Source organism: Phoenix dactylifera, chromosome 2 (genome assembly GCF_009389715.1).
Source record: "Phoenix dactylifera cultivar Barhee BC4 chromosome 2, palm_55x_up_171113_PBpolish2nd_filt_p, whole genome shotgun sequence".
In the NCBI taxonomy this organism is placed as follows: Eukaryota; Viridiplantae; Streptophyta; class Magnoliopsida; order Arecales; family Arecaceae; genus Phoenix; species Phoenix dactylifera.
Window position 1 is genome coordinate 11,282,409 of NC_052393.1, and position 27,052 is coordinate 11,309,460.

The window sequence follows — 27,052 nt, forward strand, 5'->3', positions numbered from 1 at the left end:
ACCCTGATTGCTCAATCGTGTAGTTCAATATGCAACATGGACCGGATATTTTTACATGGGAACTAGCCATGTCAAGACTCCAGATATTTCACCATGTTATCATTTCCCCGCACACAATAATATGCCTGTTGAGATGAGTGCAGAAATCAACAAAATTAAGGAGTCGAGAATGACATACCCTCTGAAAGTCAATATAAAACTAGATATCCACATACATGATGGTCAATATACAGGATATATAATCTCTCCATAAATCATTCCCAATGTTGGAAGTCATCTAATTCCAGAAAATGGCTGTTAGCAACCCAACCATGCTCTATATAACACCACCAAGTTAACAAGAATGATGGAGAAATTTTAGAGATTCCTCTTATAAAAAGAATTAGTGACTTCTTCAGCTTGTCGACGAGAACACTGGTTTAGTTCCCTTTTGGCAAGTCGGAAAGGAAACAAAATGTGCACCAACAAGTCTACAGTTAGATATTCCCAAATGACAAACAATCTACCTAGAGGCCGCAACAATCCATGTGTTGACAGAAATCAAAGCCTACACTACAAAATGGCTGCCATTCCTATCAATTCATGGGTAGCAATAGTCATACACTACGAACAATGAATAAACTTTTCCTCAGTTTCTTTTCCAAAGTAAAAGCATCTATCAGATTCTAGAAATATTAAGAAAGCATGAAAAGTGCCACATTTCAGGGAAACTCATGGTAGCAGTCAAGTCATGATAATTTGCCTTGCTTACTTCAAGAAAAAGGATTCAACCGGCACAAGAATTTCTACTTCAGGTAAGTGGAAGACACCCATAGAAGTATGTAGCTTATCAGAGAAGTGTTGACCTCCAAACTCCTCGGACCTTGAAGTAGAGGTGGCATGACAGAGACCATCAAGAAGGTGCCCAACAGCCATGAACCAAAGAAAGCCCCAATCCTGAAAGATACCCGCAATATCAGCTTTAAGAGAAGGAATTCTTAAAATAATGACTACAGACAAATGTGTCACAGTTGAATGACATAACCACTTCAACATTTACAGGGACTCTTGATCTAGCTAGAAGCCTAAGACTGAAAATCTAATTAATATATTCCTGCAACTCAAGTAATTTATCAGTGGCAGAAAAGATCATTACACGCTTAAACATCAGCAAATCAGTGTATCGATCTTAGACTTATGCTGGAGAATCCCTTGAATTTGAAAATACAACAAGAACATTTTTCTCTTTAAAAGGAAAAGCTACAAAGACATAATGACAAAAAAAAAATAGTGTTCTTTTTCTCTTGCAAAATGACAGTGTAATTGCATATTCTCTATCCAAAATGTGCTCTACCATATAGCTTAATGAGGGTAATAGCATACTAATCCCATTCACTCCTTTTAAAGATTCAATAACTCTATTAGCTGCTCTTCCAGATATTTTAATTTCCATGTATCAACTCTCTGAATCTGTCAGCATTATCCTCTGTCAACTTTAAAGACTGAGAAGGCCAGTGATCCTCAAGGGACCTCAAGTTTATTTTGGATAACCTCCACAGAATCTGCACTTCTTTACCAAATTTTGGCCAACAGTGAGAGTAATCTGTTCTCTGACTACAACATTTCTTTAGGTCTGATCTTATGTCTGAGGGAATGGAACATCAATGATACTGCTCCCATTTTAATATTTACAATCTCCGAAGAACTACAGATCACTACAAATATGAGCCCTTACAGTGTCTTGCTTAAATTTTATCTTGAGATCATAAAATTGTGCTTTGCAAAATGATAAAAAGTCAGGATTGAATTAGGGACCCACATAATTAAGGATAATCTGCTATTTGCAAATGACTTGGTGCACTCAATGCATCAGGATGACCAGCACACCTGATTGATTGCAATGTGACATGGAGAAAGCTTTCTGACTGAATGAAGTGGAGCCTAATAGCCTCCAGCAAGGGGATTATTAAATTGCATATACAGATACTCTTATGTGATTAGGGTGGCAAGTCTATCACTAGACATGGATCTAACCGGTACCAAACTCAACTGAGACCCAGCCTGCACCCAAAGTGTAAACTGTAAATTGGATAAATGTGCCATAACAAAACTGAACTCCAAGTTGCCTAGCTCCTTGCCTGATCATCAAAATTAAGCCAAGATAGGAAAAAGAAAAGTTCCCAAAAAAAAAAGTGTTCCAACCCTTGAATTTAGACCACTTCTGACCTAACTTATCAAGCAAGCAGGTCATATCTGGGTCTATCCCTTAGACATTTATAGTCGAGTCCCCGTATATGTGAACTTAATAAACTAATACTGAAACAGAAATTATACAGTTTTCAGTTACCTGAAACTGGTTGTCATTTAAGTCATTTGTTGTTAGTTGATAATTGCAGGTTGATATGCAAAGAAACCATTCCGATAAACTTCTATGTCATACCATGATGAGGTATTGCCATATTTCAGATAGCATGTCTGTCCCCTTGCGTCATCTACTATAACCAGCAGGGAACTCCTAGAAGGCACTGAAAATTCATAAAATCCCTGGGATAAAACCATTTAGGTATGGTTACATGCAGAGCCCACTATTCATGATTCAAAGAAAATATTTCACAAGTATATGTTGTCGAGTGTGCACGCATCTGCTATCAACATGTTGTTGAGGACAATACTAAGACAAACAAAGGGGCAGCTCAATGAAGAGATCACTCAAAGAATGCCTCATATCTAGTGACTTTATGTGGTACTAAATGTAAAATATGTGAGCATGTAGCTGCAAAGCAAGAACAGAAATCTGTGTGTACTAGTGAAAGAGTAAGCATACCCATATAAGAAGGCTCGGAGTCGACTCTTAAGCCTCTGGTATATAAAATATATGGTTACTATAAGAGAAATCGCCACTTGGAGTGTCGGCCCTTCTTCCGTTGGAAATATAACAGTGAGTGCCCCTAGCAATATGAATGCACCGGCTGTCTTTAAAATGACATTTGTGGATGGAGCTTCAAACCTACTTGCAATGGCCTTGACAACACGTGATTGTGTAACTTCCCTTATTTTTTTGTTGATGTCGATTTTTGGGTTTTTTCTCTCATGAAAGCTCTGCATAATGATTTTGTCGTGAGCTGATTCTATTGCATCAACACTTGGTTTGTGTCCAGCATATTTATTTATCAAAAAGTTCCTGGCAGCTTGAATTTCTTCTTCAGATGCTTCCCGGCTAATCCCAAGCCGTTTGTATGGGTCCTTCACATGAATCCTGGGAAAGATAGCTGAACCAATGAAGAAAGATCAGGAAAGAAATTAAGCGATTGATGAAGGGGCATAACAGATATTAAATCAAAATTGTAACATTCACAAGAACATTAATATAGGCTGCATAATGTTGTGCGGCAGCAGCAGCTGATTAAATGCAATCATGTTTAAGTGCCTTTGGAGAAGAAATTTAGGGAGGAATTGTTTTTTTAAAAATATAATGTACAGTTCAACTATTACACAAGGCTACTTGCTATAGAAACATAAAGTACATAATTCTTGGCTTACATTTACACCAACTTTTACAGACTATTTGCTTGCATATTCATATGCGGTCATTTTCGTAAATAGAAAAATATGATTTCTTACCACAACTAATTTCTGGGCAATGCCGGCTAAAATGTTAGCTTATTGAACTTTTTTATTTTTAGCGGATTTTTCACCACTGTCTTCTGTGGCTCCACCTAATTAGCAAATTTTCTGGGCTGCAACCAAGGAGCTTATAATCCCCATATGGATCCCCAGCAGACCAACAAAGGTGAGAAAAGGACTCGTCTAGTTGAAGCTCTGTGCATGAGTGTCAGCATTCAAAAATCAGCTCTCATGGAGAACGCCTTTCATCAAATAGATCTAATAGAGAAGGTCATATAAAATCTGTATTACTTTCTGTCTCTCTGAAAAGGTATGCTATCTTCATTGGTATTCTGATACAGGGCTCTCATGCCTAGTGTGAGAGGGTAAGCTTAAGGGAGGAAAAATACTAAAAATGTTGGAACTGGGCTCTTAGTTTAGTGGCCATGATCTTAACACGCCCATCGGCTCTCAAATTGTGGTCATAACTTTCTTACCTCTATATGTATACAACATGATGACCATCAGAGATGACCATGAATACAATAACAAAGTGCACTTACTAGGTCAAGATGAAAGTTGACAGTCTGTATTTAGGCCATGTGGATGCTTATTGGTAGGCATGCTCTCCTACCAGATCGATTTTGAATGATCTTCAAGTTTGCTAGACAAACAGTTTATTGTTCACATAGCCATTCAGCATCTATAAAGCTTCAACTGAACAATTGTGACTAGATCTGCAATCCTGCACACAACCATTAACTTCAGTAGTTTGACGCATTTCACTGCCCCAGTCTAATAACAACTGCAATATGGTTATTGGCATCTTTTGCTCTGTTTCAACCATGATCGCTTGTTAGCTTTCTCAAACTATCTCTTCTCCATTAAAGTTCTGAGCTTGCTTATTGCTCATCCATCAGGGGTTTCCATTTCTCTTCTTTAATTTTACTTGTCTCTAGGAAGACTGAGCAGGACCTTTTTGCAATAAATGTTAGGCACTGAATGGTTGGTATTACTTCTTAAGTCATTTGCCTTCAGTGTTTACTTTAAAATGGATTATACTGTTGGGGTACATGCTTTCATTTATTATAACGACTGAAGTGTTACTTAAACCACTAGCAACTCAATATTCCACACTACACCACGCATAATTAGATAATTCATCATTTTTGTTCAGTATAAACATATCAATGATGAAGCCTTCTTCATCCACTGTACATCTTGTTTAGGAGTCACAAACTACTGAATATCATTCATGGTTCAACATACTTAATGCATACAGAGAGTGGACCACAAACCTCCATGACCAATAAATGCATCATTGAATCTTCTGAATTTTGTTGACCAAGGTGCAACCAAAAGTACATTATTGTTCATAACATACCTTGAAGCATGGTACGCCTACCGTACCATTTCAGTACCGGTATCCGGTATGGGTGACGTACCAACACTCGATACGCCAAAAAAATTATGCACCGTATCGTACCGACGTTATACTAGTGTGGTATCGGACGGTATGCCCAAAAAATTCCGCACCATACCATACCGACACTGTACTAATGTGGCACCGGTACGGGGTCCGATACCGAGACGGCGAACCTTACCTTGAAGACTATACATTTCAAACTTGTAATGTGATATTCACAATATCAACAGAACCATAAAGGTTTGAATTATTAAGAAATCAAGAAGATGCATAAAAGGCTACTTACCAGTTGAATCATCAGCTGTATCACCAAATGATGCATATATTCTACTCCTGAATTTGTCATTTCTTTTAGTTGAATGTTTATGGATCTGAGGAATTAAATAGTTCCTGCAAGTAAAAGGTAGCATCCCTAGGAAAGTCATGCAAATGATCGAGCTAAAAAATTCCTTAACCGAAATAAGCTAACAAGGATTCACAATGAATAAATAATAAATCATATATTACCTGTCTATACAGGATAAACGCTTCACCCTTTCCCAAGAGCTTCCGTTTGCAGTAAAAGGTGAAGCTAATCCATGTAATGAGCTTGATTTTCTTGCAGTTACCAAACAAGAAGAAATTCTTGAGGGACTACAACTCAAGCCACATACAGACATCTTGAAGTATAACCAAATAGCTGCCACCAATGTGCTAGGATAAGTTTTTCTGAGTAGACTGAAAGGAGGCAGCAGTAAAAAATCAAAACATTTTCTTGGTCAATCTATGTCTTCAACCCCTCAAATCATAATTCAGGACACTCATGCATCAAAAAGTCAGCAAATACTCCACATCTACGAATCAAGAATATAATAATTATTACCAACAAAAGCAACAAACAAAAAGATCATATGTATGCAAACAAGAAATGCACCATATCTACTGAACCTAATACTCTGAATCAACAGAAAAAGATGTTTCAATGAAAAGTGCATTACAAAAATAAATACCGTTGGGAAAAGCCGTATAAATGTAAGGCATTATATGCAACCAAGTCATAAAATACCCACATTTCTGGATTGTAAACCACAAAAACCTTTATTTGCTAGGCATTAGACAGATCGAAGTGACATGCTTATGCTTATGATAGATCGTACCATAAGTACACTGGCTAGTCGTTATGGATTAGTAGACAAACTAAAGATAAAAAGGCCGATACAGTTGGATACTCAAGATATGGCAGCGGCATTTAGAATATTTTCAGAGATAATTGATCACCTAGGGTAATTGCTATTGAAAACTACAGAAACTATCATGCAGGATTAGGTTGCAAACTAGTTTAGGAACTTGCTAGCAAAATTTTGGTGAATGAAAAAGAGAGAAGGTTTCATATAGAGATACCAAATGAAGTGATTCTGAGGTCCAAAAGGTGCTAAAAGAACAGATGGTTTAGGAATGGCAGAAATTAAATAAAATTGAAGATTAGGAGATATGTTTGGCTAATATATAATTGACAGATATGGATGCACAAAATCAAATTTAGAACTCCCATTCTGCTCTATCTTTTCTCTTCTCCTCTCAGCCCTCTATTTCTTTACTTTTTTCTCTTTCATATCACCTTTTTTTAAGGATATGTGTCAAACTACCTTCAGTTCACATCAGTGTACTAAGAATCCAGAGAATTCCATATATGTGCAAAGTTTATTAAAATCCTGAACTTGTTCTCCCCTTCAAGAATTCCTTTGAATGACCATAAGATACATCCTCCGGTAAGATTTAACATACAGGACATCTAAAACCATGCCCTACCTAGTGACCGATAATTTAGGAAATGGCATTTCCGCATTCTCTCAATCAAACCCTCTCTATAGAGCTACTAAAACAAACATCAACCTTTCTAATATTAAAAGAGAGCCGTGCTGGAGATTGTCCAGAACTTCCAACGACTACTATTTATCTCCTCCTGCTTCCAAAACATCTTCACAAGAACCCTGATAACAAGCAGGCTATCAAGATAAAGTCGCTTGTTTAGAATATTGTAGATTACATAATATGAGAAACGTTCAATGCTCCCTCACACTATTATGAGTAATATTACTGGCAGTAAATTTTCTTGGGATAGCTTAACCCATTGTGATCTTGCTCACAAGAAGAAAGGACTCAGACACGGTAAAGTGTTAAGAGGAGCCATTTCCCTCTATAAAAACATCATTTTTGGCAACACTTCTGGGCTCTAGCTAAACCACTAAGGTCTCAATAGGACTGTCAGAAAAGGTATGAATCACAGACACTAGATTGCATATATTAACTTGGAATCGAGCATTATCATCTTCACAGGTACCAGATGCGATAGTGACTCTCTTTGATAAAGATTTTCCTTTCTCATGATATATAAGTTTGAAGCATCTCAGAAAAGACTCACACGACCGCATCTCAGAATCAAGAAGCTCGATAAGAAAATACCAAAAAAAAAAAAATCAGGGCAATAAAGCGAAATGGATTCCTCAATTATAGAGCGTTTCTCCATGGCAACACCGAAAAAAAAAATCAAATTGATAGAGGAAATCTGCAACCCAGCCCACTACCTTCTTCCGTTAAACACCGAACGAAAACGGGATTGAGGGAGAATTGAAGTGGATAAGGTTATGGCATACCAAAACGCACCTGTGGAAACCTAGGCGAAGACGTAGAGAGCTAAATAAACTTGGGAGGCACCAAGCTCTCCTCTTTTCGCGAAAGCGCTTCTACTTCAACCTCTCCCTCTCCGCCGGCGAGGGGACCTTAGAGTGATGGGGCAGTAGCACGACTACTTGAAGAGGGGCAACGAGGGCGAGAGGCCATATGGGTCGGGTCGGATTTCCTTTTTTTTTTTTTCTTTTTTTTTTTTTTTCCACCCCCGCGTAGCAGCTCCCACTGGGCCTCCGCCCCGCCAGAAGAATGTTCGATGCGGACAGAAATGACCGTGTGTTGGGCATCCCGACCGGTTTTACTCATGCCTTCCCCACCCATGGGCCCGGCTCAGCTACCCCTCTGGGCTCTGGCTCGAGTTCCAAGTGTGAGTACGTCACATCTGGCACCACCCCGGCTACTAGCGGTCCAAGAGCAGTCCTATACCTCATGTCCAAGCAGTGGCCGAAGTCATATTTTAATCATCGCCGCAGCGACTCGAACTTGGGACCATGAGGTTAGAATCCCCACCCAGTACCAATAGGCTACCACCTTGGTGGCCGAGAGAAACTGGTAGGCTGCAGAGGGGCTTGGTAAACCCATGGCCTGACCCGATCCCGACGCAATTAGACCCAACCTAATCTGCATTTGTAGATTCATGAATCGATCAAAAATTAGGTCTGATTGGAAAACGGGGTAAGGTCTAGGATTTATAATTTCGATCCAAATCTAACCCGACCTCTTTTGTATATGCCCAAAATCTCAAACCATATAAAACCCCCTTCTCCTTACCCCTAACTATATTTCTCAATAAAGATAGACTCTCGTCTAAACTAGTTCCTCTCTGTCCATCCTAATAACCCTCTTCCATCTCGCCTACTCTTGTTTGATTATATTTTAAGCATTCATTTTTTAGAAATATGCTTCTTTTTTTTTGTCGAGAATGTTATAGGAAAATTCAACGAAGATGCAAATTAATACACCATGTCCTCGGGTATATAACTATTTATTTATTCTTTGAAAATTTTAGCTTGTATCTTAGGAATAATAGTTTAATTTGATCAACTTAAGAACATATTTGGATGGAAATTCACGTTTGATCTAACATTTGTTTAGTTTTATTAAGATTTTTAGTAATTTAATATGTGATTATCAATTATTATACTTTAATTGTAAAAAATGAGAGATAAATGCTTGGCTAGGATTGCATACTTGACCTGGTCTGGTCCTAACCCGAACTCGAATATTTTGGAGTGGTTTTGGGTCATGATTGGCCTTGACTCGATTTGATATACCGAAGGGATCTAAAAATAGGTCTAAGATCTTGTTCGTGGGTTTGACTGTACCTAACTTGGTTAATGATGATAGGTCTGTGTCCAAAATGAAGATCCAAAATCGAAACTAAGTGGGATTAAGATGAACCACATGTTCATCTGATCCAACCTATTTATAGTCCTACTAGCAAGATTGTAGAAATTGACCTAACCTAGCCATGATAGGACCTTGTCTGGACATGGTTAACACTGGGAGATTTTTATGGTTGTCACCAAGACCCTCCAATATGAACCAAACCTACGTCATATATGAATCCAGTTCAAATCCGAATAAATCTACAAGTCAAATAGGTATCCACAATAAACCTATGAAACTTTCTGAGACGAGGGTCTCTGCCAAGTTAAGGTCTCCTTAACTCATAACAAATTTTGAAATGGGATCTATTCTTACAAATTTAACCTAAAACCTGGGGTTGAAAATTTACCTCACCTGTAATGTATGCTTTTACCTTACACTGCTCTAAAACTATGTCATTATTAACTAATTATTAAGGGAATCAAGGGATCAAAGATTCCAATAATGTGTCTTGCTTGAGACTTAATACTACATGAGTTAAACTTGATGGGTGTTGGATAGGGTATGGGTCTTCGCATATTAGAACCTAACCTATAAACCTAACGGGCTAAGGCTTAGTTTTCTTCTTCTCAAACTGACTCAATTGAAACATTTTTAGGCAGGACGTGGGTCACATTTAAACCCTACCCCCCAACTTTAGAGCGTGTTGGTACCTTCGCCCAACTTGATTTGGTTGCATTTATTGGACGTTGATTACCGATCAAACTATTAAAATAGATTTTAAGCGATCATGCACAAGTTAAACATTTCGAGTGGATTTTTCTTTTTTTCTTCCTTTCTTTCCTTTTTTTTTTTTCTTTTATTATTGACTCAAGACAACTTGATTGGGTCTCAAACTAGGTGATTGCACTTAGAAATATGAAGACTCGAGATAGGTTATCTTAGGTGGGTTAGGTCAATATGGTTTGGGTCAAATTGAGATGGCATGCAAGGAATAGAAAGACGCAACTTGTGATAGGTCCAATAAAGATGTCTATAGAGGACATGTTTGATTTAAGAAGCCTTGACTTGATATGAGTTTAGGTTAAGGATATGTCAGTATTACCAAAGCCAATAGAAAGCAACCATTTCATTCATTGTTGACAGCACAACCCTTCTCTACTAACTAGTTAGTTAGTCACTTGGTTCTCTCTACGTGAAAAATAAATGTGCCGCCATTATGGAGAGTAACTAAGGTCCCATATCACAAAGAAGGGAGTGCATGGAACTTAACTTGTCTCCCTTGATGCTACAGTAGTAGATCTTTCTTTTAAAATAAAATTTAAAAAATCCTTTTTTTTCAATATTATTTCATCATTTTTATTTCTCTACTATTATAACAAGAACTCTTCCATTTCGACTCCACCCCAATTATGTACTCTACTGTTTTAATATTTTCTTGGTATGATAGCCTAACATGCATTCTCTTAAGGGCTCGTTTGGTTCGCGGGAAGCATTTTCCCTCCTAAAAATATAATTCCTGAAAAATAAATTCCTAGGAAGAGAATGCCTAGGAAAGTACTTTTGACATATTTTGTTGACCATGGGAAAGTGACAAATTTCCAAAGTGCTTATGTTTAGTTGGCCATCCACTTTCCTGGGAAAGTTATGTATAATTCCTATTATACTCTTAATAAAAATTAGGTCTTTAATGCCTCTTTAATGCTTCTTTAATGCTGAAGGGTCTTTTTGGAAAAAAATAAAAATGGCTTGATTCCCGCCTCATGGAAAGTAACTTTCTCATATTTTTTATGGAAAAGACTTTTTCATGAAATGTGGGAATCATATTCCCATGGGAATACAACTTTCTCATCTCTCTCTTTTGAAAACTCCAACCAAACAAGAGGCATTTTATTACTTTTTCGTTGACCACACTTTCCCCCCTTCTTTTCCCGTGAACCAAACGAGCCCTAAGTATTTCGTTGGACTCTTTTGCAAGCATTGGAATTTAATATTTCATCCCATGGTTCCTCTTTTCCAAGGGGTAATCCTTGACTTTTCCGCTCTTTACAAAGTCATGTACATTGCACGTGCTCAATACCAATGCATTATTATGACCATAATATTTTTTTTAAAAAAAGAAGACGAACAAGACATGTGAAAACCTATTGATATCATTAATCATGATCGGGGCAGAGCTTGAAGCCCCGAATCCACAACATCGGCACCAACCCTCAATGATTTTACCTACTGATTATTCATCATTCTTGATATGTCACCTGGCCTTTCGATTGTTCACAATTCCAATATGGTAATAATAATATACCATATTTGAACTTAAGCTACGAAACAAGATAACAATCATTAAGATCATCATATATCATGTCACAATAAATCATCATACATAGAGATGCATATGCTTGTATAAAATTGCCATATGATACCTGACCATGTTTTTGCATAGCAAAAGTAGCCATTACTATTATAACCTGGCTTTTAGCATTGATAATATCTCCATGTAACAAAACTTCTATGAATATGTTATCTCACATTACGATAGAAATGATTATTGCAACTTCTAGCTCAACCTAAGCATATTTTATTTTTAAATAAAAGAATGGATGCCATGACAATCACCATACGCGATAATAACTGAAAATATTAGAAAACAATAAATCAATAATGAATAATTTAATTAAAACAAAAACAAAACTATTTTTAAAAGCCAGGATGGATTTTTATTTTTTAATCTGAAAAATATTTTATTAATAAGATCAAATAACCATGGTTATTCTCATCATACTGCAACCATTACATTAAAATAGCAGTCAGATTTATTGCCTATGCATAGTTAACATCATAAAAAGAAACTGAAACTATCAATATCATAACTTTTGTTATTCTAATCTTAATTATAATAACCACCATTGTACTAAAATGTTATCAACTGAAATCATGTTTAGTAGCCAACTCCCCGTTCCCCATTCCTAAAGCGGCAATATATGGTGATAGGGGGAAAAGTGGACCATCCCACAAAATGCAATTAAAGCACATGAATCTGACGGCAAGCACGGCCTCGACGAGCATGACCTCGACAAGCATGACCTCAGTAGGCATGACCTCGGCAGGAACGACCTCGGCACGTGTGATCTCGGCTAAACAAAGTCCGATTGACCTCGAACCGACTCTGACTCCACCAATAGCCAAGCCGGTCCCCCTAAAGAAAGGACCATCAAATTCTCTATATTCGGGATCAAATCCCGTAATCTCCGTCACAACGGCTGTCAATATTTGAATCCACGCAATCTCAACCGATCGCCAACTAGCTCGAAATCTCGCGCCATCTAAGGTAACTCATTTAAATCAATATTTGCGCAATCACATCCGATTGCGTGTAACCACTACATCCCCTCCTATAAAATAGGAGGACTCTAGGGAGATCATCTTCTTCCGAGGCCAGAAAACATCTCTCCATTAAAATATCTCCAAAGTCCCTATCTGACTTAAGCATCGGAGGGCTTTCGTCGAATCCCCCCGCCAAAGATTTTTTGCAAGTCTGTCGGAGATAGCCATCCACCACTGTACTGTAGCAGAAGCTCTTCCTTCTCGGCCCGCGGTCAGCGTCTATTTTCCAGCAACATATGGCATTATCCGATTTTAGCCAATTTTAGCCATCTATTTCCCTCCCAAACACTCCCAATCCGAACACTGTAAAGAAAGGGAAAGCAAAGTTTCGGTGTCTGAACCTTGAATTCTACCCCAGATCCAGACATATAAATTCCCCAAACCGCCCCACTCACGGCGCTCGTGTGGCGTTGGGCGTCATTCTCACTCACAGGAAGCGACCGCCCTCAACTTCCCCAAGTCCTTTCCCGAAGCCACCGCCAAAAGGAAAAAGCCATTAAAAAACTCATTAAAATCCCATCGCACATCAGAACTCGCTTCCTCTTCTCGCCGACGGAGTGCCTTCGCAACCAAAGAACAAAGCCCCCCGCACATCCTCTCCTATAGCGAAGGGCGAACGCCAAGGTGTTGTCTAAACCCTAGGTCTCGATCCATGGACGGCGGAGAAGACGAGCTCCTGGACGTTCGTACCCTCTTCCCGATCGGGGAGGAGCAGCCGCCCCCGCCGCCACCGGAGAACGAGGAGGCCACCTTCCCCCGCTGGGAGGATGAGGGGGAGGGGGGAGCACAGGCGATTGGAGCAACCGAGGTGGACGACTCGCAGCTTCTGTTCTCTCCCTCCGTCCGCCCGTCTCCCCTGACCGGAGACGAGGAGGAGGCTTCTGCCTTCGAGCCGGCTGCTCCTGGAGATGCTACCGCGGGAGAGGAGGCCGTTAAGATGGGCGTGGAAATTGCGGACCCCGCGGCTGAGGCCGCGAGCCAGGGCATCGGCAAGCGGAAGCGCGGCCGACCGCCTAAGGCCCAGGGCGGCGGAAGGGCGCCGCCGGCGAAGAGGAAGGAGGAGGAGGAAGTGTGCTTCATATGCTTCGATGGGGGTAATCTTGTGGTCTGTGATCGTAGGTGAGTAGGTTTTGTCTCTCGGTGTGTCGTTTCTAGGGTTTCGATGATGGTTTTGTTGTCAGAAGATCTTCTGGTTCAAACGATGTTTTTTGTTCTAGGGGTTGTTCAAAGGTGTATCACCCGGCATGTGTCAACAGGGATGATGCCTTCTTTCGCACGAGGGGACGGTGGAATTGTGGTAAGTTTACCATATTGTTCTCGTTATTTGTTTATTCACAATTACACGAGTATGCTGACTCTTTAATGTGGAGTTGGATTTTGGAATGGGCCATTTCAGTTGGCGATTAGATGGTTACGTAGTATTGTACATGTTCATGGTGTTGAAAATAAGAAAAAAAAAATGGAGCATATGATTCATGACTGTGCATGGTATTAAGTTCAGCAGACTCAGCAATCTTACATTGCTGTGTCGGTTTAGCGGGTTCATTTCTGTGATAGCAAAATTTCGGTTTTGTTTGACCAATGGCATTTATCCGGACCATGTACCTTCTTGACTCGATGGTTTGATCACTTTGTTTCTTTTATAAAGGTTGCTCAGATAAATACATTGCTCCAGAGCGTGATACAGCAAAGAAAATAAATGAAGCAATTCAAGGAATTGAGAGGGTACTAAAGTACCTTCCATGCATTTGTTCTAAGGATTGATGCTTTAGCTTAATTCAGGTTGCATCTACAGTTTCCTCAACCTGGAGTAGGAATAACTTCTGTATATTGGCAAGATAGCATCTGATTAGCAACTTCCATGCCAACAGTACTCTCTTTACATCCAATTTTCTTGGAACATAGAACAAATTAGCAAATTCCATGCCAACATTACTCTCTTTACATCCAATTTTCTTGGAACATCAAACAAATGTAAAAGCAAGCCAAGCTTTAGGAGTCCATTAATGAATAGGTGGTAGTTGATGTTACGGTTGTGCAAGAATGCAGAGTCACCCTCTTTTGCAATGGAATTAAGAGACAAAAATCAAATTTCATATGACTATGCCAATGAATTTATAACTATTGTGGCGAAATTCCAAATATAGGGTTCTATGGGCAATAAAAAATGACCATAGAAAACAAATCACATGCTAAAAAGAGAAAGGGAAAAAAATATACATGTGGTTTGGCACTAGGGATATGACCATCGGTGGGGACAACAGAGGAAGCTTTACCATAATATGTATTATAGATGGTTGATTTCTTGAAGTTACAAGATCTCTTACAAATCGTAGCTTGCTGCTACTCAAAACTCCAAAATTCAAAGAAGATACACTAAATCCGAAGTGTCAAACACACATAGGATGAAGTACAAGATCTAATTAAGCTCTAGCCACTATGATGATGGCTCATGGAGAGGCCATTCTCTTTGCTGATATCCAAGTACAAGACACCACTGCAGCAAATCTCCACCCTAGGCTTGTAAGCCCCACAGATGCGCCTTTATCGTCTTATCCAAAAAGCTTTGTAGGGACACCATATGACTACTTCAAATGTCAATCAAGTCCAAGAAGTACTTGAACTTGCTAACAGGGGCAATCTTGGTAATCATATTTATTGGTTATGTATTGTATGATATCCTTCAGACATATTCTTGATGAAGAAGCAATTTCATACCTGAATGTTCTCAGCCATCTCATGATATATCTGATTTTCGGTTAAATCTATGACATGTATTTCACATCTGACAACCATTTCATCTTGTTGCAAGCCTAGATCATCAATCACAAGAGATTCACAATTTAATTTTGTATTTGACCTGTAAACAGGTTTTGCCTAAAACATGATTCAAAGTATGTCTTGATGATGAAAGTATGTCTTGATGGCGATAGACTGTTGAATCATGCACATTTGAAGATCGTGAAAGAAAGGTGTACAAAGGGACGAAATGCATTGAAGTGTCACAAAATGGTAGTACTGCTGAATGGGTTGACTTTTCACATTGTTGCTGAATCCAGGCTTGGTTATTACGCCCAAACTAATAAGTTGGATATTCAGTGAGCATTGTCCAATATGTAGATATGATGGAGCATACTGGTGGTTCATCGAGGAGTACGGAAAAGAAAAAAAAAAGGGAAACTGCACAATGATGTTTCTTGATTCACTTTGTCTAATGGCTTGGTTGTATGTTGGTATTCACCATCCACATTAAAAAGCTTATCAATTGGAATATCATAGATATGAAGAAAATATAGAAATTGGATTGCCCCTCGGGCTGCTAATCCCTATTCGTAAGGGATAACAAAATCCACACAAAAGATGATTTATGCTATCCTCGAAGGTTTTATTGTGATTGGTGGATTCCCTCACCTCTCTGACCATTCATTTGGAAATGCCACACTCTTTGTTCTAGTGTTATCCCCTTAGATTAGGGGTTTTGGACCTATGGTAGGCAAACGGGCGATAAGTGAAGAGTTTATACAAGACTATAACTTTTGATAATGTTTTTTCAAGGGATCTGAGTTTTAATAAGATTTGTAAGATTTGTGATAAAGGATTAGAAAGATAATGAATCTGTAAGATCTGTGATAGGATGAAAGCGCTAATTGTAATTGGTGGGTACCCTCACCTCTTAAACCTTTCATTTCAAAAATCCACATCCTTTGTTCACGAGTTATAAATTAGGGGTTTCGTTAGCCAAACAGGCTATAAGTGAAGAATTTATACATGGCTATAACTTTTGGTAGTGCTTTTCCAAGGATTGAGATTTGTGACAACATATCATAAAGATATTTATTTTAGGTATTCATTATCAATTTGCCTATTCTTGAGCTCAAATCTCATGGACATTTTTTGTGTTAAATTATCATCAAACAGTACAAAAATATTGGAAATAATTTGAAATATATTTTTTGCATCCTTTTTTATTTTTAAAGATTTTATTTATTTTATCTATTGTTTTAGCATAGAATCACAAAATTCTTACCCTAAAGTTACCAAACAAAATTACTTGAAATGATACGTTATTCGCTTTTCTTGACTATTTAGTTTCCTTTATTTTTATATTTTCTAGTTACGAACTTTGTGGGTTTTTATCATATCTTTTGGCTGAAACTGTAAATATTTGTGCATTCTTATAACATAGATTAGCTCATCCATGATGTATATTATCAGAAACAAATCAAGGTAGAAAACGCATGCAACCACACTTTCATTTGAGCATTAGATGCTCAACTTTCATGAGGAATGGTTTGGAGTTGTTATGGAAATGGCATACTCTTAACATTTTTATATTTGATATTGTTTGATGTAAATTTTATAAGAGGTAATTTATACAGCTGCTCTATGGTAAGGGTTCAACAGCTGCTCTACAGTAAGGGTTTATAAAATAAAAAAAGGGAAAAGAAAAATATCTTGAAAAGCTGATTGTCATGAAAACTTTATCAGCATAACTGCTGTCAGAAAGTGGAGACGGCAGAAAAGACATGTTACAAGTATTTGCGAGGAGGGTAGTTAGAGAAGCATTGTAATTTAAGGATTCTAATCAGTCAGTTGCTCTTACTTGTGCTCTTGATAATCCTCATAACTTATGGTTGCCCTTTTGCTTTAATATATATCAATGTTTATTTTTGTACTTTGTTTTGCAAATTCCCCCTTGTTCTCTTTTCCTGTGGAATATTGTCCTTGATAGCAAAATATTGGGTCAATAAAATAGGACATTGCTGTTATTCTCTATATCTAGCTATTTTGGTTTATAAAGCCGTTGGAACTTTTCTATGGTTTTATTGTGTCGTGGATCTTCGTCAACATCTGGTTGTTTTTACTTTGCATCTCAGGTTGGCATATATGTAGCATATGTGAAAGGGCAGCTCAGTACATGTGCTATACCTGTACCTATTCTCTGTGCAAAGTTTGCATTCGAGAAGCTAAATTTTTTTCTGTTAGAGGGAGCAAAGGCTTCTGTGAGACTTGCTATAGCACTGTAATGTTGATAGAATCAAGTGAGAATGGAAATGAGAATAAGGTGTGTTCTCGATCTGACTTATACATGATACATTCTATGTTCCTTCCTGAAAAATTGATAGTTACTTGGATTTATTGGTTTCTTTTAAAGGAGAATACATCTGAAATTATACACTTAACTTTCAAATGGCAAGTCATGATCAAAGATGTACTCTATAAATTTGAGAGAATAATTGATTGATGTTTTTTCCTTTTTGATTTCCTCTTAATATGAGCTCAGGAACCTACTAGTTCTGTCCTTATTGGTTGCTTGCATCTCAGGTTTATATGATATATTCACTATTTTGTTGCACTTCTGTCACCTGAAACTTTTATGCTCATGACAAAGGCATCCAAATGCCTTAAGGTGTCCAGATAAAAAGGCTATTAAGATGCCTTAAGGCATCCAGATGCCTTCTTGGCGAGTGGCTTGGTAGGCTCTGGGTGGCAATATGAGGGAAATGGACTTCCCCCAGTTGTGCAGACCAATAAGAAAGAGCATAATATTTGATAAAGGGCTACTGAAACTTGTTGTCTCTTATGTAGCAAGTTTAGATGGATTCCAAAAAGTTGTGCTACTTGAAATCTAGTGTTGTATGTACATGTAGAACTTCAAATCATTAGGCATGTTATTTTTTATATTCTTGACCAGTGGAATTGTTAAAGTTTGGAGATGCAACCATTATTCTGCATTCTTTATTTTGACAGAGTAAACCAAAAGGATGTCTTAATTGCATGTAATTGAACAATTCTAGCAAAATAGTCCATATTCATAAAGTACCACTGGCATCAGATCTATTGTGATTAAGATTTAGATGCCAGTCGGCCTTGGTGTTGTATGAATGAAGATGACATTACTTCCAATAGCTCACTCTTGGCAAAGTTAAGATGAATTTGAAGAATTACATTCCTAGACAAGAGGCCACATGTTTTGGAGATTCTTGCCAATGCATCAATTCTTCCTAGATAAGTAGTTCTAGTGACACAACATGATGTTTTGGTTTTGAGACAACATGATGCAAAGGGAAGAGGTGTCAAGGACCTTTTCTACTTAAGTTATTTATTTAAAAATCAATTGGCCTTTGGATGGAGCCATATTGGACCATTGATCCCAAATTAACCATCAGTTGCAACCAATTAATTTTTGGTTTTAGGTGAATCATGATCTTTGGTCTTGAAGTCTTATGGGAATTTCAAATTGCAATGGTTGATTATTGAAGTGCTTTTCATTTTGATCGGCAACAGTTGGATCTTCTCTGTCCAATCTTTTATTGTGGTGTGACACATCAAATAGGGTCACTAGGATTTACTAATAAGTAAGAATATGAGGAATCATACTTCAGGTTTAGGTGTGGATGGAAAATAGTTAATAGGATTTCAATGCAATTGAAGAAAAAAATGATCAGGTTAACCTGCTGAGAGCATGCATCATTTGTAGAAAAGTAAACTAGTTCATGAAAGACAAGTGAGTGCTTAGTTCAAGATAATATTACCATGGAATCGACAGAGTTGCTGATTTGCTGTAGTGTCTTGCACTTTGAACTGATGTTGATGTCATGCCATGGTCAAAAGCCAAATAATCCACTCATATTTAGGGGCTGGACATGGGTTTGTAGTTCTTGATCTTGGTGTGGAATTGCAGGGATCTAAGGTAGGATGATGGGAAAAAGTATTTGGAGGTGATAAGTGAGCATTTATTGTAGTGTTGTATGTGGTTATAATTTTGGACAGCATGCTGAAATGGGGCTTGGTGATGGACTTCAGGTTTTGAAAGATTGGTTGGGTAAGGGCAAAATGGTGGTTTCAGTTTAAGTGGAGAAAAAGTTGGGAGGTAGACGGGAGCCTGTCTTGTTCTAAGAGGGGATCAATGGTCTCACACTACTTGCAAGAAAGAAACTCTTATTAGTTTATCTGTGATCAGAACTTACACCATTGTTTGGCTTTTGTAGCATCTCCCTATCATCTACAAGGGGAAGGTACAACAAAATAAAGGAATAATGATGGGCAATATAAATTTTGTGTGGATCCTGGTACATGTGGACTCTCTCCTCTTTTTCCATATTTATCTTGATTGAAACGCTTTCGTTGTCTCCCATATTTGATAGAATCTTTGGATTAAATATTATTCTATTTTTGCTCAAATCTTGGGGACCTTCCTTGGCTCGAGATCCTTCCATATTTGGTTGATCATTGATTGGAGATCACCTTAGATTGGAGAATTTTTGATTGTAGATTACCTTCCATAAGTAGCTAATCTTTCCTTTTCTTCTACATGTCCTTTGCTTTCCAAAAAAATGTTCTCTAGCCATTGAATGAGACTCAATATTAACCAATGGTATGGTGTCTCCTTGGACAACTAAAATGCTGCCACGTGGTAACTCGCTCAATTGCATAAAAAGCCATACTACTCATTCAATTGCAAAAAAAAAAGCCATACTAAGGATTATTTATTATAGTAGGGTCCTTGGGGGGCTTAAAAGATCAAAAGGAAAGCTGAAAAGAGTTAAAAAGAAAGCTAAAAGACTTAAGATCTAATTATAATATCATCAAGCTCTATTGAAGCTAAAGATGCTTTTGTCATTGTCCTATAGTAACCAAGGTTATAGATTCTTCCTCCACCTTGTAGCACATAGAAAGCCCCCATCTATTTCATGATTAAGTATGCTATTGGGTTGGTTTGGGTTTGAGTCCTCCCAAACCAGCATTGGACAAATAGGGGTTCAGGTCTAAATTTTTTAACCGAAACCGTACCCATTAAGGGCTCGTTTGGTTCGCAGGAAAACGAGGGGGGAAAGTGTGGTCAACGGAAAATTAATGAAATGCCTCTTGTTTGGTTGGAGTTTTCAAAGGAGAGAGATGGGAAAGTTGTATTCCCTTGGGAATATGATTCCCACATTTCATGGGAAAGTCTTTCCCATGAGAAACATGGGAAAGTTACTTTCCCATGAGGTGGGAATCACTCCTTTTTTTTTTTCCCAAAAAGACCCTTCAGCATTAAAGAAGCATTAAAGAGGCATTAAAGACCTAATTTTTATTAAGGGCATAATAGGAATTATACATAACTTTCCTAGGAAAATGGATGGTCAACCAAACATAAGCACTTTGAAAATTAGTCACTTTCCCATGGTTAACCAAACATGTCAAAAGTACTTTCCTAGGTATCCTCTTCCTAGGAATCTGATTCCCAAGAATCATATTCCTAGGAGGGAAAATACTTCCCGCGAACCAAACGAGCCCTAAAGGATATAGTTAGTCTAGGTCAGAATAGTCAAGCTTTCATAAGATTCATTGGTTCTATGGGTCGAGCCTAGGTATGTTAAGAACATACACTGTCCAGCACTCACCAGGTTTCGATCAGGTACATATTGGACAGGGTTTGATCCCAAGCAGGTAGCAATATTTAGTAAATTTAATTCCCATCATGCCCTTAAAACAGTTTACCTCTGACATGTTTAAAGTGTAATTGATAGATTTTGTGAGAAATGTGATGGATATATATAGAACTATATATTATCTACAAGGGAAACTTAAGTTTGGAACAGGACTGGATCAAATCCAGATTTGGATCAGACCTGGTTCGTAAAATCCATCCCATGTTGTAGCATATAATATGACCAGGTTGGGCCTGGTTTGGGTTGGATACATTTTTACAAGACTTGGACCTGGACCCAAATTTTTTGATTCGTCCATTTTTGGACCCATAACCAACCGTTGGGCCTATGGATGGGGTCCAGGTCAGGCTTATAATCATTATTTGTGTTTGTTAAATGCTAAAGGGGTTGCTCAAACTTGTGCTTTGCCATTAGAATCTTGCAGTTGTAATAGTCTTTTGATGCAAAACTTTCCACCATGAGATCTAGAACTAGTGTAGATCTGATTTTCCCATCAGATTTTAATGATAAGCAAACCAAAATAATAGGGTCCATCCTCGAGCCAAGTAAAGCCTAGATCTAAGTACGTGGAAACCATCATGCAAGGGAAGAAGGGATAATACTGGAAATAACCAGAAGTTTTCTGATTGCTATCTAACAATTTGATTCCACTTTTTCTTGTCTACAGTTATGCAAAAGAAAAAGGGGTCATAAGACTATTTAATACTACTTTCTCATTAAAAAAAAACATTTTCGGTATAGATTTAAATAATAGCTACTATAATAACTGCCCTTAATTTCTAACATGACCTACCAGGAGCTGTCCTGATAAAACTATTGTTAGATTGCTAACTAACAAACTAATGGACTCAAGGAACGGTTCAAACATGCAGACAAACTCGCTCATAAAAGCAAGGCAACTCTTTAAGAGAAACGGGATAATTAGACTGAGAGTGCCTGAAAGAATCGAACTTGACAAGACTTTCACAATAATCCAAATTCGTAGGACATTCACTTGGAGGCTTTCTTCAGCAAACCCTTGGGGACTGGTTTGCAGTTTGGTCTGGGAACTCATACTTTTCCTGCACATCTACTTGATATAAATGAATCATGGTTCCCTGGCGCTTCATGCTTGTACTTGTGACCTGATCATGTTATATGATGTGCATGTGACTCATATTTGCAGGTCCATGTGCTTGCAACTTCAGAGATAAGGCCCTTTCTTTGAGAGGTTATTGTTGTATTTTGGGGTTCTTAATAGCAATATCTCATATAGGCCTGAGTGCCTAACCAAATGATATATTTATATCACGTATTACTAACGAAAATTGCTATATCTAGACTCCAGTGCCAGCATTTTAAAAAGTGTATTTCTCTGAGTAAGCAATAGTTCCAGTCTCTGAAAATGATAGTGTAGAATTGATTTGTGGTGGTGAGTTATTAACAGAACAGCGATGAGTATTGTAACCAATGCTTTATTATTAATGTTCTTTATACTCTTATCATGCCATTGCTTGTAACTCTGAAATTCCATGTGTCTGTATTGTTGCTAAACCCTTTACAAACATCGTGAATTGCCCCATCTTTTACTTATTTGCACTTAAATCAGAATGAATTTGGTATAAATCTAACATGCATTTTAATAGCCCTATGGTTTATTTTTTTCATGTCTTGCTTTTTTGTATTTGTTACAGGTTGGTGTTGATTTTAATGATAGGAATAGTTGGGAATATTTGTTCAAGGAATATTGGTTATATCAGAAAAGAAAACTAGTGTTAACATTAGAAGAGCTGAAAAATGCTAAAAATCCATGGAAAGGATCTGGTGTTTCTGCATACAATGAGGAATCTTCTGATGATTTATATAATGCTAATGATGACCAAGAAGATAGCTCTGAGAGCTCCTCAGGATACCATGATGGCAGCACTTCTTCCAGAAAAAAAGTGAGAAAGCGTTCTCGGAATACTGTTGATGATGAAAGTTCAGCTAAAGAAGTAGATGGTGAAACGATGTCCATGCCTGAATATCCTGAGTGGGCTTCGCAAGAGCTTTTAGAATTTGTGGCACACATGAAAAATGGTGATAAATCTTTTCTGACGCAGTTTGATGTTCAGGCTCTTTTGCTCGAGTATATAAAACGAAATAACCTTCGTGATCCTCGTAAAAAAAGTCAAATTGTTTGTGATCCACGGCTTCAGAACTTATTTGGGAAGGCCCGTGTGGGGCATTTTGAAATGTTAAAGCTTCTAGAATCACACTTTCTTATAAAAGAGGCATCACAGGCAGATGCAGATGACAATCAAGCAGTAGTTATAGATCCTGATTCTGGTCAAGTTGATGCTGAAGGATACAGTGATACAACAGCAAAAATGAGTTTAGATAAGAGAAGGAAGTGCCGTAAAAAGATTGAAGGAAGAGAACTGCAGACCAATCTTGATGATTATGCAGCAATAGATGTTCATAACATCAATCTGATTTACCTCCGTCGCAACTTGATGGAGGATTTGATTGATGATACTGACACTTTCAATGAGAAAATTGTTGGATCCTTTGTAAGGATAAGGATTCCTGGTACAGGTCAGCGGCAAGACATGTATCGCCTCGTGCAAGTTGTTGGTAAGTTCTTTTTCCTGTTAAGTATGGATTCTTGGCAAATGAGGATTCACAAAGCTGAATAAATAGTTGGGACAAGGCTTGATGGTTATGGTTATGTATCCTTTTTATTCATGCAGATTGAGCTCAGAATGTTTAAAGATGACAAATTGTCAATCTTTTCTGTGCAGGGACACAAATGTTTGCAGAAAAATACAAAATTGGAAAGAAAACAACAGATATTGCACTGCAGATATTAAATTTAGACAAGATGGAGGTTGTAACTATTGATGTCATCTCAAATCAGGACTTCACTGAGGTTGGTATTTGTTGTCTCTCTGTAGTTTCTGCTTTCTGTCTGACCTTGTCCGGCAACACAACCAAGAAAATGAGTATACAAGCGTAATGGTTTCATTGTATTTCATGATGGGAACCTTTACATGCTTGAAGTTGCCCCAATGCCATGAAGCATGGACATGGATACAGGATATGGATAGAATAAGAGATGGATACATTAATATGACAAATATTGAAAAAGTAGGGCATGATATGGCTAGGAATGCCGATAAATATATGTGCATATGTTATACATACATGTATGTATACATAAATACCTATGCTCATGTATATATGTAAAAGAAAAATCTATAAAGTATAGTGGATAATTGAGATAAGATGGTCTAACTTTTGATGATAGAATTAACTTTCACAAGCTCATCGTTTTGATCACCAATCAAATCTATAGATTCCAATCCCTACTTCATATTTTAGCATTAACTTCTTAGCATTAAGAAAAAATATGTTTCTTCCCCCTCATATTTGGAGTAAGGTCTGCCGAACCGGTACCAGAATCCATACCGGTCGGCGCCTGGTACGGTTCGATATCGTACCGAACCGGTAGGGGTAGAGCGTGCCGGTTCACGAACCCGCACTCCGTTTTTTTTGGTGTTTTCAAGATTATTTAATTGGTAATCACTCTTTTTGAATTTTTTCAATGATTTTAAATCTAATTTGCTATTTTTTTGATGTTTCTATGATTTCGGTTTAATCTAGATGATGCATCTTATTGCTTTAAAACGATACAATTAATAAAATAAACAATATAAAATATCTTCAAATCAAGTAGTGACGTGAAAATTAAAAAATAATACAATCAATTACATACATTTCAAGTCCAATAAATACCTATTGATATCTAAAATCGGATCGAGTGGCGATGCATATCCAATCATCAGTATAGTCAGGAGGCACATTAGCCCATCTCTCTAACCAAGCGGCGTTGTACTCTTGTACTTTCATCTCATAAGGAACACACACCAAGTTATAAGCACTCTTGGATCTCTTGCTGAAGCTCTGACTTTGAGAAGTATCCTTTGGCTGATAATATAGCTGTAAAGGAGCTGATCCGGATATGCCGGCTGCAAAATCTGAATTGTAAGATGCTCCGAATTGTCTAGGATAGTAGCCATCAAAAGATGCTTCAGACGCATCATATTCATAACTGCATCCATATGGGTCACAAGTTGCCTGTGGCTGCGGGTAATAGGATCCAATATACGACTTGGAACTTGATACATTTATGGATCCTACTTCGCATGCGAAATCATCTGTAGCTATATCATGTCCTCCTGAGCCTCGAGGAGCCCGTCTTTTATATGCATTCGTATTCTTGCGGGCTCTACCAGATCGTGCACCGTGGTCTCTATCCTATATAGTATGCGTAAACTAGGACTCACCGATAAATCAAAGACCAGCCTGCACATGTGTCTCATAAATAGTTGTCTTCTGTCATCCACTCTCTCTTTGGCCGGCAGATCCATGACCACTAGACCAGCCTATCTCTATCCTATATAGTATGCGTAAACTAGGACTCACCGATAAATCAAAGACCAGCCTGCACATGTGTCTCATAAATAGTTGTCTTCTGTCATCCACTCTCTCCTGGTCTCTGAATCTGAGTGTATTGACTCCTCAATACTCTCCATTAGGGATGCATGTACCTTTCGTTTTTTTTTGTGTGCTGGGCAACTACCTTCTTACCTTTCACGGCCCTCTCTGCCTGGCTATGCTGGGAGGATGTATGTCACCCTTCTGATAGAGTCAACTGGATAGCGTAGTCGCCTCGTCTAAGCATTTCTTGATTATATCTTTGACAAGATGTCTCGGGCAAGAAGTCATGTGGTGACTGGCTCCCCTATGGCTGTGATTGATCAGCTGGAAGAACGTGTGGAATATTGCGCTTAGCCCATTGCACTGCATCGATCCTAGCCTCAGCTACGAAACTGGCCGGAGGCGATCCTCGCTTAAGCTTCGGCTTCTGCTGTTGGCTTATAAGCCAACTGATCATAGGATTATCCTCATCATCAACGAAAGCATTATAGATCAAATCTGTATACTTGAGCTCCACTTCCTCCGAAATGCACTTCAGCCTCACCCTCAGATTGTAGTGAACATACATATGGTCGTTGAGGTGCTTCTATGTCAAATGGTTTCTCTGCTTGCTGTAAAAATATTAAAAAAAATTACATATAAGATAGTACCATATTAGTAACCATTTAATGCCAGGTAAATGTCCTTCTGATATGTAACCTATCTGGATTCATACTTTTTTTACTTACGACAGTTGCCGAGACTCCAAAGCTATCGTTGCTCTCTAAATATTTTGGTATATAAAAAAGAAGCGTTTTGTACTCTGTTAATAATAGAAGATATCAATTAACTTACGCATGCCACTTAAGTAAACTCACCTCTTGTAGACATAGGGCTGTGACTTCTGAATTAATTTATATTAAGTTATAATTTTATAATTTGTGTGTTGTTGCTTGGTGCTTGATGTGATGGTACTTGTTCATTTTACTTTTTTAAATATTTTTGCAGTTAGATATTAGATTTTATTCTTTGGATTGTAGCATGATTATAAGTTTTATCATAATTTTAAGACTTTTATCCTGAAATTCTAAAGCCATATCATACATCCAGTGATTCCAAACAGATACAAAACATTCTAAAATTTTGTGATATATGTTTTCTGATGGTTTTGTTTTTCCTAATTTTTATTTGATTTTTCAGATCTCTTTTACACTGAAACTCTGAAACTAGGACCAAAATTATGAAATTAAAACATGGTGGGCCCAACCAAAACTAAGTTTTCCAAACTTTGGCTTCCAAGATTCCCCTTGTATTGGAAAATCCTTCCCTTCTCTGTCTTGCTTGAAAGAAACAAAAAAGGGATATATTACATTTGGTATCATCTGCTTTCTAGTAATCATGTTTTATCTAAGTCTCCTTTTGTTTTTTCTTTTGACTTATCAATGTTATATTTGTAGGAGGAGTGCAAACGCTTAAGGCAGAGCATAAAATGTGGTTTGATTAGTCGGCTAACAGTGGTAATACTATATGAATTTCAAATTCTGTTGTTCAGCGTGATCTTGTTCTTCATTGTCCTATCTGATAATGTCTTTCATTTGAATTTCTTTAGGGAGATGTCCAGAAGAAAGCTAGGGTTCTTCAAGCTGTGAGAGTTGATGATGTGAGTACTTATCCAGTAGACTAAGTATTATACAATTGTTGCCTATCATTTTGAGGTTTCGATTATATGTTCTTTCACAAATGATAATTCTTTCCTTACTTTAGAATGCACATTTCTTATGTTCCTTTT

The 27,052-nt window shown here is 37.8% G+C and overlaps 2 protein-coding genes across 9 annotated transcripts in view; one reads left to right on the forward strand and one right to left on the reverse strand.

Moving 5' to 3' along the window:
* Positions 1-373: 373 nt before the first annotated feature.
* Positions 374-7,843, reverse strand: LOC103708492 (protein CHAPERONE-LIKE PROTEIN OF POR1, chloroplastic). Of its 8 annotated transcripts, XR_005509468.1 has the most exons (6): positions 7,652-7,843; positions 5,516-5,841; positions 5,295-5,398; positions 2,804-3,248; positions 2,420-2,523; positions 759-936 (listed from the first exon to the last, which is right to left on the reverse strand). XR_005509468.1 is itself a non-coding variant. In XM_039121328.1 (5 exons), exons 2-5 carry the CDS (start codon positions 5,665-5,667, stop codon positions 786-788), a joined length of 852 nt encoding a protein of 283 aa, XP_038977256.1. In that variant the 5' UTR covers positions 5,668-5,687; positions 7,652-7,843; the 3' UTR covers positions 374-785. The 8 variants fall into 8 exon arrangements, 7 of the variants coding, with proteins under 7 accessions (XP_038977256.1, XP_038977260.1, XP_038977247.1 ...); XM_039121328.1 differs by lacking the exon at positions 2,420-2,523 and having other exon boundaries at positions 374-936; positions 5,516-5,687; XM_039121332.1 differs by lacking the exon at positions 2,420-2,523 and having other exon boundaries at positions 374-936; positions 5,516-5,716.
* Positions 7,844-12,771: 4,928 nt separating this feature from the next.
* Positions 12,772-27,052, forward strand: part of LOC103708491 (zinc finger CCCH domain-containing protein 19-like) — a 29,978-nt gene continuing 15,697 nt past the window's right edge. Inside the window, exons 1-7 of the mRNA XM_008793432.4 lie at positions 12,772-13,507; positions 13,606-13,685; positions 17,266-17,453; positions 22,497-23,418; positions 23,586-23,713; positions 26,721-26,780; positions 26,873-26,923. Of these exons, the coding sequence (XP_008791654.2) occupies positions 13,041-13,507; positions 13,606-13,685; positions 17,266-17,453; positions 22,497-23,418; positions 23,586-23,713; positions 26,721-26,780; positions 26,873-26,923 (1,896 nt within the window). The 5' untranslated portion in view covers positions 12,772-13,040. The remainder of the gene's footprint in view (positions 13,508-13,605; positions 13,686-17,265; positions 17,454-22,496; positions 23,419-23,585; positions 23,714-26,720; positions 26,781-26,872; positions 26,924-27,052) is intronic.

Excerpts from the sequence above, each read along its gene's own strand:
- LOC103708492 (XM_039121328.1), bottom strand. The coding sequence starts at position 5,667 with ATGTCTGTATGTGGCTTGAGTTGTAGTCCCTCAAGAATTTCTTCTTGT. Across the intron at positions 5,399-5,515 it reads CGTTTATCCTGTATAGACAG|GAACTATTTAATTCCTCAGA; the intron begins GTAATATATGAT and ends TTTTACTTGCAG. Across the intron at positions 3,249-5,294 it reads TACAGCTGATGATTCAACTG|CTATCTTTCCCAGGATTCAT; the intron begins GTAAGTAGCCTT and ends TCATTGGTTCAG.